The following is a 16,944-nucleotide window of genomic DNA, read 5'->3' as shown; positions in this document are numbered from 1 at the left end:
GTTCAAGAGTGTACAATAAACACACTTATATGACCTTTGACCCCTAAGTGTGACCTTGACCTTGAAGCGAGACATCCAAAATATGCGCTCTGCACGTCGTCTCAGTGTGGTGAACATTTGTGTCAGGTTTCTTTGAAATCTTTCAAGGGGTTCAAGAGTTACAGAATGGACTGGCGGACACCGGGCGTATAATAAAAGTTACTTGAACAGATGAAATACTTCTGAATAATTGTTTACACAGTTACATACTTGTCACTTCAGAGCTTAAGTAATGGTTCATGTTAACACACCAAGGAAATTGTTTCAATTTCTTACATAAAGTGAAAATTTGGATGACGACTGGCAGCCAGATTCAACGTCTAAAGTACATGTTCTATTTTCTTTTGATTCAAATAACCCGATATAATATCACAATACTTGCAGCTGTATATGCACAAAATCAAATTTATACAAAAATAACACAAAATCATGTTTCATACTTTATTTTTCTCTTAAACAAGAGTATCATGTTACAAAAATATTCAATTATTCACAGAAAAGCACAAATGTTTGATATGTAATATAATCAATGAATAATGTACACCAATATTAATACTGGGGAATGACAGGACTGCAAAAGAAATAGGAATTAAATCTGGGTTTGTCAATTACTTGTACATCATGGTCACATGATCAAAATCACGGGGACAAATTAAAACAAAAAACAACTCTTGCAGACAGATAATTAAATAACAAAATCAAGTTCGGGTAACTGATGGAACATTTATGGAGAAATGTACACGTTTGTCAATAGTTAGATCATAACAGAATATTAATAGAACTCTTGGTATAAAATGATTCTAGAACCGTATGACTACATTATGATACAAAATGTACTGCTGCCTTTAATTGACTTTGTTATAACAGAAATATGAGGTTTGCGCTTATTTTCTTAAATCTAGTTTTGAGAAACAACTAGTGAGACACTGAAATACAAACTAACACAAATGAAACCTGTTTTAATGAACACATTCATAACCCATTTAACCTTCAGCCTGCTGGCGCCTTTGTGACCAGTGCAGACCAAGATCAGCCTGCACGTGTATGCTAAACATGGTCTGCACTGTTCAGTCGGTAAATTTTCATTGTGAACACACCTTTGAATCATAAGTGGTACTGCCAAAACTGAATAATGGACCAGTCCATTTTAGAAATTTAGCAGGGTAAAGGTTAACTACATTTTCATGTAGCACCATTAAGACACAAAGAATAAATAACTTTGTATATTACATATTTACATTTTAAAATATATGTTTTAAAAACAAGTCTAAAATAAAACATTAAAACAAAACTGTCACAAACACAAAGGCACAGGTATAAACTTTGTTTTATAGGAATAAAAGTAACAATGCCTTTCCTTTTATAGTTCCTGACAGTATTCATATACTGTCATTCTAAGTGGAATTAAGTATAGAGCTTGCAAAGAACTATTCTTTTTTCAAAGAAAACCTGGATTGGAGCACTGTGCTTAAAAGCAATTTAATATTCATAAGTTTTAGAACAGGTAGATTTTAAACAAGAGGACTATGATGGTCCTGAATCGCTCACCTCTTCCCACATGACCCAGTTTTGAGTATGACGTCGTTTTTTCTATTATTTGACATAGTGACCTAGTTTTTGAGCTCATGTGACCCAGTTTTGAACTTGACTTAGATATAATTATCAAGATAAAAATTCTGACCAATTTTCATGAAGATCCATTGAAAAATATGGTCTCTAGAGAGGTCACAAGGTTTTTCTATTATCTGACCTATTGACCTAGTTTTTGAAGGTACGTGACTCTGTTTTGAACTTTACCTAGATATCATCAAGGTGAAAATTCAGATCAATTTTCATGAATATCCATTGAAAAATATGGCCTCTAGAGAGGTCAAAAGATTTTAATAATTTTAGACCTACTGACCTAGTTTTTGACCGCAGTTGACCCAGTTTCAAACTTGACCTAGATATCATCAAGAAGAACATTCAGACCAACTTTCATACAGATCCCATGAAAAGTATGGCCTCTAGAGATGTCCTAAGGTTTTTTTATTATCTGACCTACTGACCTAGATTTTTATGGCACGTGACCCAGTTTCAAACTTGACCTAGATATCATTAAGGTGAACATTCTGACCATTTTTTATGGAGATCCATTCACAAGTATGGCCTCTAGAGGTCACAAGGTTTTTCTATTTTTAGACCCACTGACCTAGTTTTTGACTGCATGTGACCCTGTTTCGAACTTGACCTAGATAACATCAAGATGAACATTCAGACCAATTTTCATACAGATCCCTTGAAAAATATGGCCTTTAGAGAGGTCACAAGGTTTTCCTATTATCTGATCTACTGACCTAGTTTTTGATGGCACATGACCCACTTTCGAACTTGACCTAGATATCATCAAGATGAACATTCAGACCAACTTTCATACAGTTCCCATAAAAATTATGGCCTCTAGAGAGGTCACAAGGTTTTTCTATTATTTGACCTACTGACCTAGTTTTTGACGGCACGTGACCCACTTTCGAACTTGATCTAGATATCATCAAGGTGAACATTCTGACAAATTTTCATGAAGATCTTATGAAGTATATGGCCTCTAGAGAGGTTTTTCTATTTTTAGACCTACTGACCTAGTTTTTGACCGCACTTGACCCAGTTTCGAACCTGACCTAGATATCATCAAGATGAACATTCAGACCAACTTCCATACAGATCCCATGAAAAGTATGGCCTCTAGAGATGTCCTAAGGTTTTTTTTATTATTTGACCTACTGACCTAGTTTTTTAAGGCACGTGACCCAGTTTCAAACTTGACCTAGATATCATTAAGGTGAACATTCTGACCATTTTTTATGGAGATCCATTCACAAGTATGGCCTCTAGAGGTCACAAGGTTTTTCTATTTTTAGACCCACTGACCTAGTTTTTGACCGCATGTGACCCAGTTTTGAACTTGACCTAGATATCATCAAGATGAACATTCAGACCAATTTTCATACAGATCCCTTGAAAAATATGGCCTTTAGAGAGGTCACAAGGTTTTTCTATTATCTGATCTACTGACCTAGTTTTTGATGGCACATGACCCACTTTCAAACTTGACCTAGATATCATCAAGATGAACATTCAGACCAACTTTCATACAGTTCCCATGAAAATTATGGCCTCTAGAGAGGTCACAAGGTTTTTCTATTATTTGACCTACTGACCTAGTTTTTGATGGCACGTGACCCACTTTCAAACTTGACCTAGATATCATCAAGCTGAACATTCTGACCAATTTTTATGGAGATCTATTCACAAGTATGGCCTCTAGAGAGGTCAAAAGGTTTTTCTATTTTTAGACCTACTGACCTAGTTTTTGACCGCACATGACCCTGTTTCCAACTTGACCTAGATATCATCAAGATGAACATTCAGACCAATTCTCATACAGCTCCCATGAAAATTATGGCCTCTAGAGAGGTCACAAGGTTTTTCTATTATTTGACCTACTGACCTAGTTTTTGACTGCACGTGACCCACTTTCGAACTTGACCTAGATATCATCAAGATGAACATTCTGAGCAATTTTCATGAAGATCTCATAAATATATGGCCTCTAGAAAGGTCACCAGGTTTTTCTATTTTTAGACCTAGTGACCTAGTTTTTGACTGCACGTGACCCAGTTTTGAACTTAACCTAGATATCATCAAGATGAACATTCAGACCAAATTTCATACAGATCCTATGAAAAATATGGCCTTGAGAGAGGTCACAAGGTTTTTCTATTATTTGACCTACTGACCTAGTTTTTGATGGCACGTGAACCAGTTTCGAACTTGACCTAGATATCATCAAGATGAACATTCTGACCAATTTTCATGAAGATCTTTTGAAATATATGGCCTCTAGAGAGGTCACAAGGTTTTTCTATTTTTAGACCTACTGACCTAGTTTTTGATGGCATGTGACCCAGTTTCGAACTTGACCTAGATATCATCAAGATGAACATTCTGACCAACTTTCATAAAGATCCCATGAAAAATGTGACCTCTAGAGTGGTCACAAGCAAAAGTTTACGGACGAACGGATGCACGCACGCACGGACTGACGACGGACACCGCGCGCTCACAAAAGCTCACCTTGTCACTTTGTGACAGGTGAGCTAAAAATTATAATTGCTTTAACAAAATAATGTTCTGTGTCTGCACTATTTTAGCTGATGTGGAATCATTGATATATGATGTGAAGCTGTGAAGTTGATTTTGTTGATCAGTTTTTGCCCATGGAAGCAAAATAGTAACATGAATATGACCATAATAAACAAAACAGTAACAATCAAACTGGTTGCTTGTTTTAACATAGTAATTCAGCTTAAATGAATTCGGGCTTATAAACTATAAAAAAAAATTGAACCTTTTTTCTTATAAACAACTACCATCCTTCATTGTCAAATAATTGTTCAATTTCATACAAGAATACATTTATAACTGAAAAATGTCCCATTTTTTTTTAAAGTTGTCTCCCTTAGACTGTTTGCTCAATGTATGCAAAAAGATGATAATGGCAAAATCTATATAAAATATTTATAGAACTTCAGCAGCAGTAAAGTTAGAGATCATGTTGAAATATGTATACAAACATGGCAATATGTATACAAACACGGCAATATGTACAAACATGGCAAATAAAACAACATCGTCAATGTGCCTGGAGTCTGCAGCAGACTCTACCAGATCTAAGCATACCATGAGCTTTAGCCAACATAACTGATACAAAAACCTGGTTACTGTATTTGTTAAATCATGAATTCTATTCTTGTACAGTAATTTTACTAATATTTCAACATCGCCACATATTGGCTACAGAAATAGACTGTTTACATACTGAAGAATTTATCAGTTATGTCAGTTCACACTGTCATGAAATCACCTCTTAGGTAAGGCTACTTTATATTAATTATTTAATGAACACTTCTTATTTTGCAAACAATGATATAGGGCCCTTAATAGCTGTGATCATAACTGGAAAATTTTAGGGGCTTTTCGACTAAAACATATTTCATATAGCAAGACTGAAGAAATAGTAGTTTGAAAATTTTCACATTCCAAGCTTTGGGCTTTTTTTTTCAGTTTGTGTTGGATAAAGGGAGATTACTATGTTATGACTAGATCCAGGTAATAGCCTGCTGCTCCTCCTGTCAACTTGTTATCTCCCTTTCAACACAAAGTTGTACTGTACTACCAGTTGTTTTTAACACATTCACAGCCTGTGTGTGCTCTATTCCAGTGAAATCTTTGCCATTTACCTGAAAATAAAATAAAAATACAACCACAATAAGAAGAGAAATGAACAGTACATACCGGTTTGTCTGACTGGGATTTTAAAGCACCCTTGCATTAAGGCAGCAGGGTACACTTAGATGCGAACATTTTGAGCACGGACGGTCTTACATGTAGTGAGTCGCAATATTGCACTTCCCTTATCAGCAGAATCAGGGCGGCCATTTTATAAATTGCGTGCATGTTTTGTGCTTTTAATTAATGGCAAGATCAGGATTCTCATACAAGAATAAAGAAAGTTACCAAAACGAAAGGTTTACACCATCCATAAAAAAAAATAGCATGCCAAAATCATCAATTCTGCATTTTCTGAACAACCTGCAATGATCTCCCTGCAAGAACAATGCCCAATTTTATTGCATTTTTCAAATTAATAGTCCTAACTGAACGTTAGGATATAAACGGAATGGGGGCCAATCCAGCTCATTTTTTTTCACAAAATAGTGAAAATGTTCCTGAGTATGAATCCCTTCCATGATTTGAATTTTTTCGCGAAAAGGTGTCTCATTGATCATACAAAGCTACCAGCAGTTAGTTTTCCAGCTGACATCAGAATTTTACATGTGTCGGCTGTATAAATTTTCTAAAGAATTAATAATATCTCTCACCTTAATTTACAGACATCCAAAATCATGAAGTTCTATTTATAACAAATATTGACAGAGGCCAAAATTCGAAGTGTACCCTGCTACCTAATGTATGTAAACACTATTCTCTCCAAACTAAAATCCTTCAAGTGTGCTTCTTTATTGTTACTTTGTTTTGGGTTTGACCTTGCACCAATACAATTATAGGTCATATGGCAACTTTTCAGCTTTGATGGTGCATTATTTCATCACGAGCATGTACCTGGGTAGAACTACCAACCTTCAGTAAGCCAGTTGGATGGCATCCTAACATGAAGATTCAATGTCATCAGTGAGGAGCAAGTGATTTAATGTCTGTGCTTGTAAATGGACTGTTCTTTCATATAATTATATGGTCAGTTAATCCTGAGATAAGACTTGTCCTTCAAGAAAAGACAACTCATTACACAACAACAATGATAATGAAAGAGACTTACATGCATTGTTGAAACAGATGTGAACACATTTGCCATTAAATTTTGTCTATAGATACAGACGGTCAAGCCTTCGATTACAGATTACATATAAACTTAAGAGAACATATTTGAATGTTGTCATAATTATATGAATGCCAACAGCTATACAATAATCACCTCGAGCAATTTGTCTCCACGTCTCAGTGTAGAGGCTGCAGGTCCTCCCTGCTGTATTTTTGTCACAAATATACCCTGTTAAACAAAAAACAATAAATACAGTTCTATCCGAAAAGTTTTCAATACACTGGATGTTGTTGTTGTTGTATGAATAATAACATAACAAAACATTACAATAACCAGACATCTTAGTTTATAAAACTGAAAGGAAAATAAAACTAAGAGGATTTGCGATAAATAATCAGCTCACTTGATAAAAACACTTTAATAATATTTAATACTTTGAATAGATACTTCAATAAGTTCTAATAAATTCAGGCAATTTTGAATAAAACAGAATTTCTGCCTTCCACCCTGGAGCATTTGAAAACTTCAAAACCATAATTGGAATAATTAAGCATTTTTTTTTAAAGTTCTGTTCTTACCACCCTAAAAACACCCTAAAACAAAAATATTTTTACTCTGCCATCTTAACAAAAAAATAAACCTACAACACATTTTTTATATATGCAACAAGAATCCATCAGGCCCTTTTAAACCCCATGACCAACGATTAAGTTTTGAAAATTTTCCTAATTTCCTCAAGACAAACATTCTGATATGGTCATATCAAGATCAGGTTGCAAATATAGCAAAGAGGTTTCTCTATTATTTGGCCTAGTGACCTAAATAACCTAGCTCCTAACTAGATCTAGACATTCTGATAAGGTTTCGCATAGATAAATTAGAAAATGTGGTCTCTAGAATATTAACATAGCTATTCTGTGATAATGTTTTTTTTTTGTTTTTTTTATCAAGAATGACCTCAAATTAAAGACTAACATTCTGATAATGTTTCATGAAAATCTGGTATAAAATGTGCTTTTACAGTCTTTAAGTTTTCCTATTCTTATCTGACCTAATCACATTCCCACCCGCCCCCCTCCCAGACTCTTTAAATCAAAAATTATAAAACTGGGGGATATTGGGGGCCTTTTGATGTTCACAAACTTTTTTATACTTTACCTGGTGACATGTTTTGCCTTAAGACCCTGTTCTAATTTTTAAAAAAAATCTTTTTGGGCCAAGTTTTTTCCCGACACCCAGACCGTTAATTTTACATGGACTTGTGTTTGGGAGCAAATAAGTTTAGCCCAACAAAGAAAACAATAAAGTACTGCATATTCTATGTGTAATATCACAACATGGTTTTCAGCAGTATCTCACCAGTTTTAAGTTGATCTAAAACATCAAAATCACGAAGAACAAGTTACAAATAAAATAGCATAGCGAAGAAGCAAAACTAAACCATATTCATTCAAGTTTATTTTGATGTTAAAGATGCAGGAGTTACAACCCCTTGATTCAAGCTTATTAAATGATGTGTGTGATTATTGTTATGTGTCAAATGTATGTTAAACTGTTTGTTGCAAATTCATTTAAGCATGTTATAATGTTAAACCATGTACCAGATGTAGAAAAGGAGATAATTTTCCAGTTTAAATTTGCATTTTCTTACTGCATAAAAGTTAAACAAGCTTGTATGTACTTTCTATGTACTGTTACATCTTTAACAGATCATATTTAAGATGTTAATAGATAAGCTACTTACAACAGCTACTGTAATACAACCAGACTTGTTTCCATTCTAAACCAAAATATGCACCAAAATCAATGAACTCCAAACAATGACTTGATCTCAAACAACAAAGTCACTGTTTGGATAAAACATTTCTTATATAAAACAGATGAAGCTGTTGGCACACAAATTATCTCCCTTTACTGACTTTAGAAATTATCTCCCTTGTATATTACTTTAAAGTGCTAATGTTGTTATATTAGATAATGTGTTAGAGAAGAAACAGTTAATTACCAAATCAGTGGGCCTAAAAGGGTTCCCGTAGGTCCCTTTCCCTCCTGCAATGCTGAAACCTAACCCTGGATTCTTTGTTATAGTCACACGAAACTGAAACAAATTGCAACACATGTATTTCTACAGCTACGTGCAAACTCCAGTCTATGTTTTTATTTGCCTAACACACTGCAATGCTGAACTGTGATCACACAAGCTTTCAAAGATGCAAGAAACAAACTCACATTCTCTTTCCCAATTATATAAAAACAAAAAACAAAAAAACATTATGTAATAACTTGTTCATATAATCTGAATCACTTATAAACTAAAATTAATTTTTCTACATCATTTTTTTTCATAATTACATCTCATCTTTTTTCAATACATGCTATCTGAAAGATAATAGCATTGATAGTTTCTAAAAATAAATTCAAACTTCCGAAAACCATAAAAATATTTCTATTCAGATTCTTAAAATGTGACTGGCATATCGCACAACACTTGCATCTCTGAGTTTTTCATTTTTCTGACTCGGAACTAGAACTGTTTCATCTACTGATGTTTTAAATTCATATCAAAATCCACACATTTCTGTTGTTAAATATCTAAAACCAGTTGCATATCTACTAGCAAAATAAAGAAGTGTTGTTGCTTGCAGTGGTTTTCCTTGTAAAAAAAAAAACTGCCATAAATTATATAATAAGAAATATAAAGTTGTTTTAATGAATGCACTGACACAAATAAAACTTATTACTCTGTGGGACAAAACATATCCTAGAATCAGTGCCTTTATCTTGTACACCCAACTTAAAAAAAATAAGCTGATGTCAACATTGTTCACTGATACATGCCACCTGAAAAAGTTGAATAGAAAAACATGACATTGAAGTCACAACACTATGCACATGTCCAAGTCATGTTGATGATGAACACCGAGTTTCATTTTAAATTGGACGGAACTATCGGAATTTAGAAGACCAAATTAAAGATGTAGTTGTATTAATGTTAAGTTCAAAATTGGGGTGTAACTCAAAAACTCTAATCGGACAAAACTGTCTTGACAGTATATGCATGTCTACTTCATGTTGATGTATACCAAGTTTCACTTGAATTAAATGAAAACGGTCAGTGGTGTCAAGTATACAAAGTATGATGGGCAGACAGTTCAAACACTATATGCCTTCTGTGTCTTTGACACCGAGGGCAAAAAAAAAAAAACTTTTGTAAATATAATTAAAACACTTGATTCTTTTTTTATCACTGATCATATAATGATGGGACATTTCAAGAGAGAACTGTAAATAAGTTTAGATTTAGTTAGTAAGTATGAGATTTTTCCTTTAATACTGCAATTTTAATGATAAATACCCTTATACAAGAATGTGTAAGTTTTGTTATCTCAAGGAAAAATATGAAATGTTTAATGGGTATGATGTTACAGTTGGCGGGAAAGTAAAACATTTAGCAATATAGCTAGACTAGAGTAGAGCTGTGTGCGTAACCAATGTGTACAAAAGACAAGAAAACCCAGAACCTTGCTTGTTTGCGAGATCTCTTACCGTTCAGAGAACGGGTGTATATTAACACGCTCATCCACATGATTTTCTTCCATCTAGAAGAGTTTTAGAAAAATTAATTGAAGCACTGATTTTGTCAATTTTGGTGACTGGTAACTTGCATGATGTACATCATCATCGAGCTTTGATGACAACCGTAACATATTTGAACATTCAATTTTGTTTTGATTACACATATACGAAGCAAAATTGGCTGAAAACAGTTACACTTTATCTTTCACATTAAACAAATCATGCATTTTTCCATTGTCCTATAACCTTCTAGACTTACGATGCTAACATAGTACACTGAAGCTCTGATCTATGTAAAATTTCCATTGTAATTCAGACAACTTTGAAACTCAACATAACAGGTAAATATAAATAATCTGGAACAGTCTTATTTAGATTTATACATAAGTGATTTAGTAGCTGGAAAAATTTAACCTTCAATTCAAGGCAACAACTTGTGAATAGAGAAAATAAAATACCAGTTTATTCGCACATTCAATACATATAAAAAGCTGTTTCAAGTTTGTCTATTTATTTGTTCTGTTTGATTATCTATCCTCATGCTAATGTTGCAGCAATCCTACATCGAACTTACCCTGTCAAATCTCTGTCCCTGATTGGATCCATCTCTGGATGGCATGTCTGGATTGTTGATTGGAGTTGCCCCCCTTGAATACTGGCCAATACCTTCTTGATGTGAGGACGAAGTGTTTGAGTCAGAATTAAAGTGATCTGGGGAGGGAGATCCCTTTGAATTACCTAAAACATTTAAACTTATATAGAGTATCTAAATCTGAAATTTGTATATTTTTCATCTTCAGGAATTGATTTTCAAAGAGAAACAAAAATTAAATTGATTGAGTTTCAAGAAGTCACCTAAAGTACATTTCTAATCTTATATTCCTAATATAACTTATACAAAACATCTACTTTCATTCTGTCAGCTACCACAGTGAAACCTTAAAAATACATAAATTGGCATATGGTCCTGGTTCTTGAAGAGTGTGTCTGACTCTAATCAGAGTTCAAACTTCTTCATATATAAAACATCAAGCTTTAAACTATGTGTCTATCAAAACTTTTAATAATGCTGAGAAGAGCATAGAACTACAACAAGCTTTAACATTGGCCATATGATCTTAGTTCTAGGTGGCACTTTTAACCAATCAAAAGGTATAATTAACCTGTTAACCCATCAAATGAAATCTGGTTTACCTGAGAATCTTTGTGACTCGAGCATTTTCTCAATCAGATTATGTCCATATCCACTATCTGTTGAACTAGAAACTTGAGAGGGAGGTTCATCACTTTTATACATGGCTATATCATCATATCTGGTAGGTATATGCACTGTTGCTGGTTCACGGAAAGAGTTATCGTATCTATCAAAATTTCTCCTTGGATCATAAACATAATCTAACGGAGAATTCCGTGAACCACGTCTTTCCTGTAACCCTGATAAAGGTGAGTTTCTTAAATTTACAGGTGATTCACCTAATGTTCTATCATGGTAACTATAGTTACCAGAATCTTTAGACGACGCTGATGTTACATCACCTTGATGAGCACCTATAAACGTTCTAGACACATTAGCACTGTCAGACGTTGATGTCCGTGGAGAATCACTGTGCACATTTTGCATATCCATATAATTATTCCGACTGTAACTTTCACTAGTTCTATAATCCTGAGGGTCAAGGTCACTATTTCCATTATTTAACTGTGACCTTGACCTATTTAGCGAAGTGTTGCTGTCCCTAGACTCCTGAATATCTGGCATTCGTTGATGAAAGTCTTTCATGGGAGAATTTCTAATCTGTTTATCATACAATGAAACACCATAAGGTGAAGTTCTGTTAGGTGTTTGAGGAAGCTGTCGTTGTCCTGGAGACGAGGGATAAGGCGGGGCAGGTTTGTACGGAGGAACTGGCCTATTATCTTCCCTGCTGGGTCCCTGAGATTGTGCTGAGGTGTTTGGCTGCAAAGAAAATTCAGTAAATATAAAGCTTTCACTAATAAATTTCAAGTAAACTTGTTACAAAAAAAGAATCTTACTTTATGCCTATTATGCAATACATTTAAAGGATTTTTTTAAAAATTTAACTTAGCTATAATATATAATCATCATGAAATTCTTGGTTGTGGTGTTTCTCTGATCCTGTGCCCTATCTCTATGGTGATTCCATTTCATTTACAGTTACACTTGCCTTAGCAACCACTTGTCATAAGCAGGCACACTGTCACTCCCTCGGCTGGCTGTGCGATACAGGTTCTAAGGAATATGTTTATTAAGTATTTTTAGACCAAGTAAAATAAAATACCAGGTAAGCAGTAAAGCTGAACATAAATTCATGATACTTTCTAGCTGATTCATGTCTGATTCCTCAATAAACTTACAGATTTTAAATTCCCATTCACCAAAATTTGCACATGTAACTGGAATAACAAAGTTTGGCAATTGCCAATTAATCATTACCAGTACCCTAACTAACATGAAATCTATTGTAAGGGATGAATTTATCAAACAATATCTCACCATATATCTGTTTTCTGGATCAATTATACCATCTGCTCTATGCTGATCCTGAGCATTAAATAAATCCTTCTTCAGTTCAAACTCAGAATCTTTCTTATTATAATTGCTCCTCGCAGAATTTGGTGATAAAGGTGTGGATTGGTCAATTATGTTTCTTCTTTGCAACGGACTAGGAGAGGATGATGGGTAATGATTCAAATTTGGGTCAACCATGTTTTGTTCATACAGTTCATCATTTCCGACTGTTTCACTTTGTGAGTATTGTGATTGGGATTTGTTTGGTGACTGTTGCTGGTTCCCGTCATATGTAAAACTACGAGTCAAAGAATTATTACGATTTGGGAAATTCCTATTGTCTATAGCACTTGTTTCATGATGAGCTACACCCATTGACCTTTGAGAATATCCTTCAAGGTCACTAGAATATCCATCACGTCTACGACCTTTTGGTCGAGTTACTGGCACTATTTCACTAAAATTGTCGTTCACCCTTTGGTACATTTGTTGTTGTTGTCGTCGAAATTTAATGAGTTCCTGATCACTTCTGTAACCAGTATCAGAGTCATAATCTCGCATTCTACGATGTCTATGAGATCTTGGGTGATTCCCATGTGAGCTGTGACTTCTGGGATTGTCAGATCTGAAAACATGGTGAAACTCTGTGTAAAGACAAACCACGTCCAGCTGATCTAAATAGCGATAGCAACTTTCAAAATTAACCTGAACTGGTACCCACTAAGGCATGGAAAATAACAACACAATTTTTATTTTAATATTAGCATCAAATTGTACGATGCAATTAGATATAGAGAATACTTATTTGTTTCAGTGTAAGATCAAAATAACTTCACCACATGAACACATGATATAATATTTAAAATGAAAAATCTTGTGTTCACAAGTCGAAGGTATTTCAATTTCACATGGAAACGAATATAATTTTCTTTTCATTTTATGTATTTTCAATGGTTACCCAATCATTGATACCCATTTAACTTGCATGAAATGTCATGTAAAATGCTTTATGATGTTGCAATGTCATGACATCATTAGATTATGCTGAAAAAATGTTAAATAGATCTATGCGATTTCTTTATTCCATTTATATGTAAAGACTGCTGAGCATATAACTTCATGTTTCTAGAGGTAGGAATATCTGGTATACAATTTTATGCTATATAACAACATATTCACCTGAGAGATAAATTCTGAGACAGTTCAGCTGGAGAGCAGTAGGTGAACTTGGTAGATGGTACTCTATCATTCATTGCTGATGGGATATCTGGTGTTGATCCAAGGGAGCTAACTCTTGGCCCTTGAAAACCACCATCATCATCATCGGCTGCTGTGATTAGAGATTTCCTTTCTTTCCCTGTGAAAAATAAGAAAAACAGAAGTCAGTTACTATATACTAGCCCCTTCTCTACATAGGGTCTTCCATTAACAGCAACAACTTTGCAACTTCCAATTTACTAGTTAACTGTGGCGTAATAACTGTAATGTAACTCTGGTGTAACTGTAGTGTAACTCTGGTGTAACTGTAAGGTAACTCTGGTGTAACTTGTTTGGTGTAGCAATGTTTTTTTTTTACAGCTTTTGGATATACAGTTGTTTCTGAGGATGTAAGATAAAAGTGCTATTGATGAAAATAAAATAGCTAAAAAATATTTATGAAATGAGTGGATTATTACTAAAGTGATTATCTATTATTGTAAATGAGGGGTATAAAGGATCCACTTTAAGGTAGGGCAGAGACCATGTTGTAATGTGGAAAAAAAACACACCTTTTCTTGAACTGCGATCAGATGGTGCAGGCGAGTTTTCTCGACTTCCATGTTTTCTATGTGAACGTTTGTCGTCATCATTCTCGTAAGACTGAGAATGTCGTTGCTGCATCCGAGCTTTGTCTTTTGCCAACTTCTCCTAAAAACCAAAACTTTCAATATCAATCCAAATTTTACATGGTCAAGTAAGAACATACATTATTATTGTGGATTTTTTATTACATAATGAAAATGTTTTGAAATCACCACACATTCACTGCAATAAATGACTGTTGTATTACGTATATTTCACAGTAGCACACAACATGTGAACAAATATCTAACTTTTAACAATTGAAAAACTAATTCCTATGTTTAGCTCAGGAATTGCAATCTATGTTCAGTTAAACATTTAACAAACTAAGGTGTTTTTCTAAACATGCATTAGTACCAGACATACGTCATACTGCATTCATCATTGCAAGCCAGACAATCTTTGTTTAAAGCACATTTAATTGTAAGCAAACAGTTCCTAATATTTAATAAACAAACTAGACAGTTTTTAAAATGTCTCTCTGCCCAAATATAAATCCAAATATAATAGAATTTACTCAGGATGTCAAAAATAGACAGACTGAAAACATTTTTCAGCATTTTGTGAATGAAATTAAAACAAGAGCTGCAGAAACAATTTAATATGATCATTTTTTTTTTCTCCACAATAGACCAGTAAGAAGCTACCTTGTCATATTTATACAGAGTGAATGGGTCGTGTATAGACGGCGACCCGGGTTTGTGCCCGCGCGAGTCTCTCATTCTTCCATCAATACCATCACCCTCTTGGTTAATGAGCATAAGATGCTCCATAGATGGTGACTGTGAAACAATACACACAGTGGGTTAGTATAACATACTGAAACAGGCATACACTGATAGAAGCAAGCAATTATTATCTCTGTTTGTATCTTCATCGCAGTTTTCTTTTTTTCTTTCACTAGCTTTTAAAAATATTTGTGAAACGTAACTGTCAACCAACATGAGTTAAACAATAATTATACCCACTCTTCTTCATTGTTTATTTGTTTTGGGTTCAACACCGTTTTTCAACAGTATTTTAGTAATGTAATGGCGGGCAGTTAACCTATCCGGTGTTCTGGATTCTGTACCAGTACAAACCTGTTCTCTGCAAGTAACTGCCAACTTCCCCACATCAGAGGTGGATGACAAATGATTTCAGACACAATGTCTTTTATCAAATCAACATGGAGAACATACACCCGTCCAGGGATCAAACTCACGACCCGAGATCCTTAGATCTGCGCTCTCCCTATTGAGCAAAGCCAAGAGGCTCACTCTCCTTCAAAGGGTAGCTATAAATGACATTTATCTGTGACTTTGAACTTTAGGAAAGGTAACCATAAGGAAGGATGAAAATGTGATTTTTAAAGTATTTATGAAATACTGTCCCATTTTCCTTTATATAAACTTAAAAATAAATCACACAATGACATATTATTTCATCTTGGAATTGAAAAGATACACAGAAATGATGTGTGCTTGCAAGGAACATCAAGAGAACCTAGAAGAGAAGCCTGCCCAAACAATTCCACTCACACCAACAAAATTTTCTTTTGTTTTGCAACATTTGATTACATCTTTAAGTTAGGATAACTTTTGAAAATTACTATTTAAAATTCATATGACACAGAATATCAGAAGTTGAATACAATTCAATAAGACTAGCTATTAATTGGGGATATATAAATAACACTACTCTACACTTCTGAACTGAATATAATTTGTACTTTTGTGATGAATCTAAATTTCATGCAGATAAAAGATAAGTTAATAATAAGTAATAAATCCATAACCCATGCAATCTACAATGTTAAAAAAATGTATTGTCAGACTTGTGGCCAGTGTTTATCTTATTTGTGTTTGAATTCCTACTATTGGTAATTTCTCTCTTATGATGCTGGCATTTATCACATGTTTGTTTACCTACAATTTGTTTTCTTTTATGTGGCTAGCGTTTATCTTTTGTTGGGTTAAATGTCGCACCGCAATTACAGGTCATATGTTTTTCCAGCTTTGATGGTGGAGGAAGACCCTAGGTGCCCCTCCATGCATTATTTCATCACTGGCAGGCACCTGGGTATAACCACCAGCTGGATGACTTCCTCGCATGAAGTATTCAATGCCCTGAGTGAGACTCAAACCCACATTGGTGAGGGACAAGCATAAGTCAGCATCCTTAAACACCCAAAGTTCATTGCATGTGTTTGCCTCTTATGTGGCCAGCATTTAGTATAAGAATTTTTGGCTGTCTCCTATTTGAAATTTTTCTCTTATAAATTTTACCATGTGTGTTTGATTGCGCAATACTGGTACTTACTCATTTTGTAGCCATTGTTTACTGTGCATACGTTTTATTGCTAAATTATAGTATTTTTTCTTATTTTGTATGTAGGAAATGTTTTAAGTTAACATGTTTTATTGCCAACTGTACAGATGTTTTCATGACTACTTAACATGTTTTACTCTACTACCTGGCCATGCTTGTGACTGTCTACTATTGGTGTGACTTTTTCAGTTACGAATTAGAGAAACAATGTGAGTAGAGATCAAAACATTCCAAGTAATATCAGTTCACACTCGCTACCTTATACTTC

General features: G+C 34.3%; 1 protein-coding gene across 16 annotated transcripts in view; it reads right to left on the bottom strand.

Moving 5' to 3' along the window:
- Positions 1-466: 466 nt before the first annotated feature.
- LOC123523705 (erbin-like) overlaps positions 467-16,944 on the bottom strand; it is an 88,313-nt gene continuing 71,835 nt past the window's right edge. For 9 of the 16 annotated variants that reach the window (XM_053539555.1, XM_053539556.1, XM_053539558.1 and 6 more), the window contains 9 exons: positions 15,014-15,148; positions 14,294-14,432; positions 13,704-13,881; positions 12,510-13,149; positions 11,189-11,951; positions 10,569-10,732; positions 8,424-8,516; positions 6,572-6,646; positions 467-5,318 (listed from right to left, as the gene is read on the bottom strand). In XM_053539555.1, coding sequence (XP_053395530.1) covers positions 5,211-5,318; positions 6,572-6,646; positions 8,424-8,516; positions 10,569-10,732; positions 11,189-11,951; positions 12,510-13,149; positions 13,704-13,881; positions 14,294-14,432; positions 15,014-15,148 — 2,295 coding nt within the window. In that variant the 3' untranslated portion in view covers positions 467-5,210. Of the gene's footprint in view, positions 5,319-6,571; positions 6,647-8,423; positions 8,517-9,964; positions 10,018-10,568; positions 10,733-11,188; positions 11,952-12,509; positions 13,150-13,703; positions 13,882-14,293; positions 14,433-15,013; positions 15,149-16,944 lie in introns of those variants that run through there. The other 7 variants (XM_053539564.1, XM_053539566.1, XM_053539565.1 and 4 more) reach the window with 4 other exon arrangements.

Source organism: Mercenaria mercenaria, chromosome 3 (assembly GCF_021730395.1).
Source record: "Mercenaria mercenaria strain notata chromosome 3, MADL_Memer_1, whole genome shotgun sequence".
Taxonomy (NCBI): domain Eukaryota; kingdom Metazoa; phylum Mollusca; class Bivalvia; order Venerida; family Veneridae; genus Mercenaria; species Mercenaria mercenaria.
Note: the sequence above shows the minus strand (reverse complement) of the source record. Positions and strands in the feature narration are given on the sequence as shown.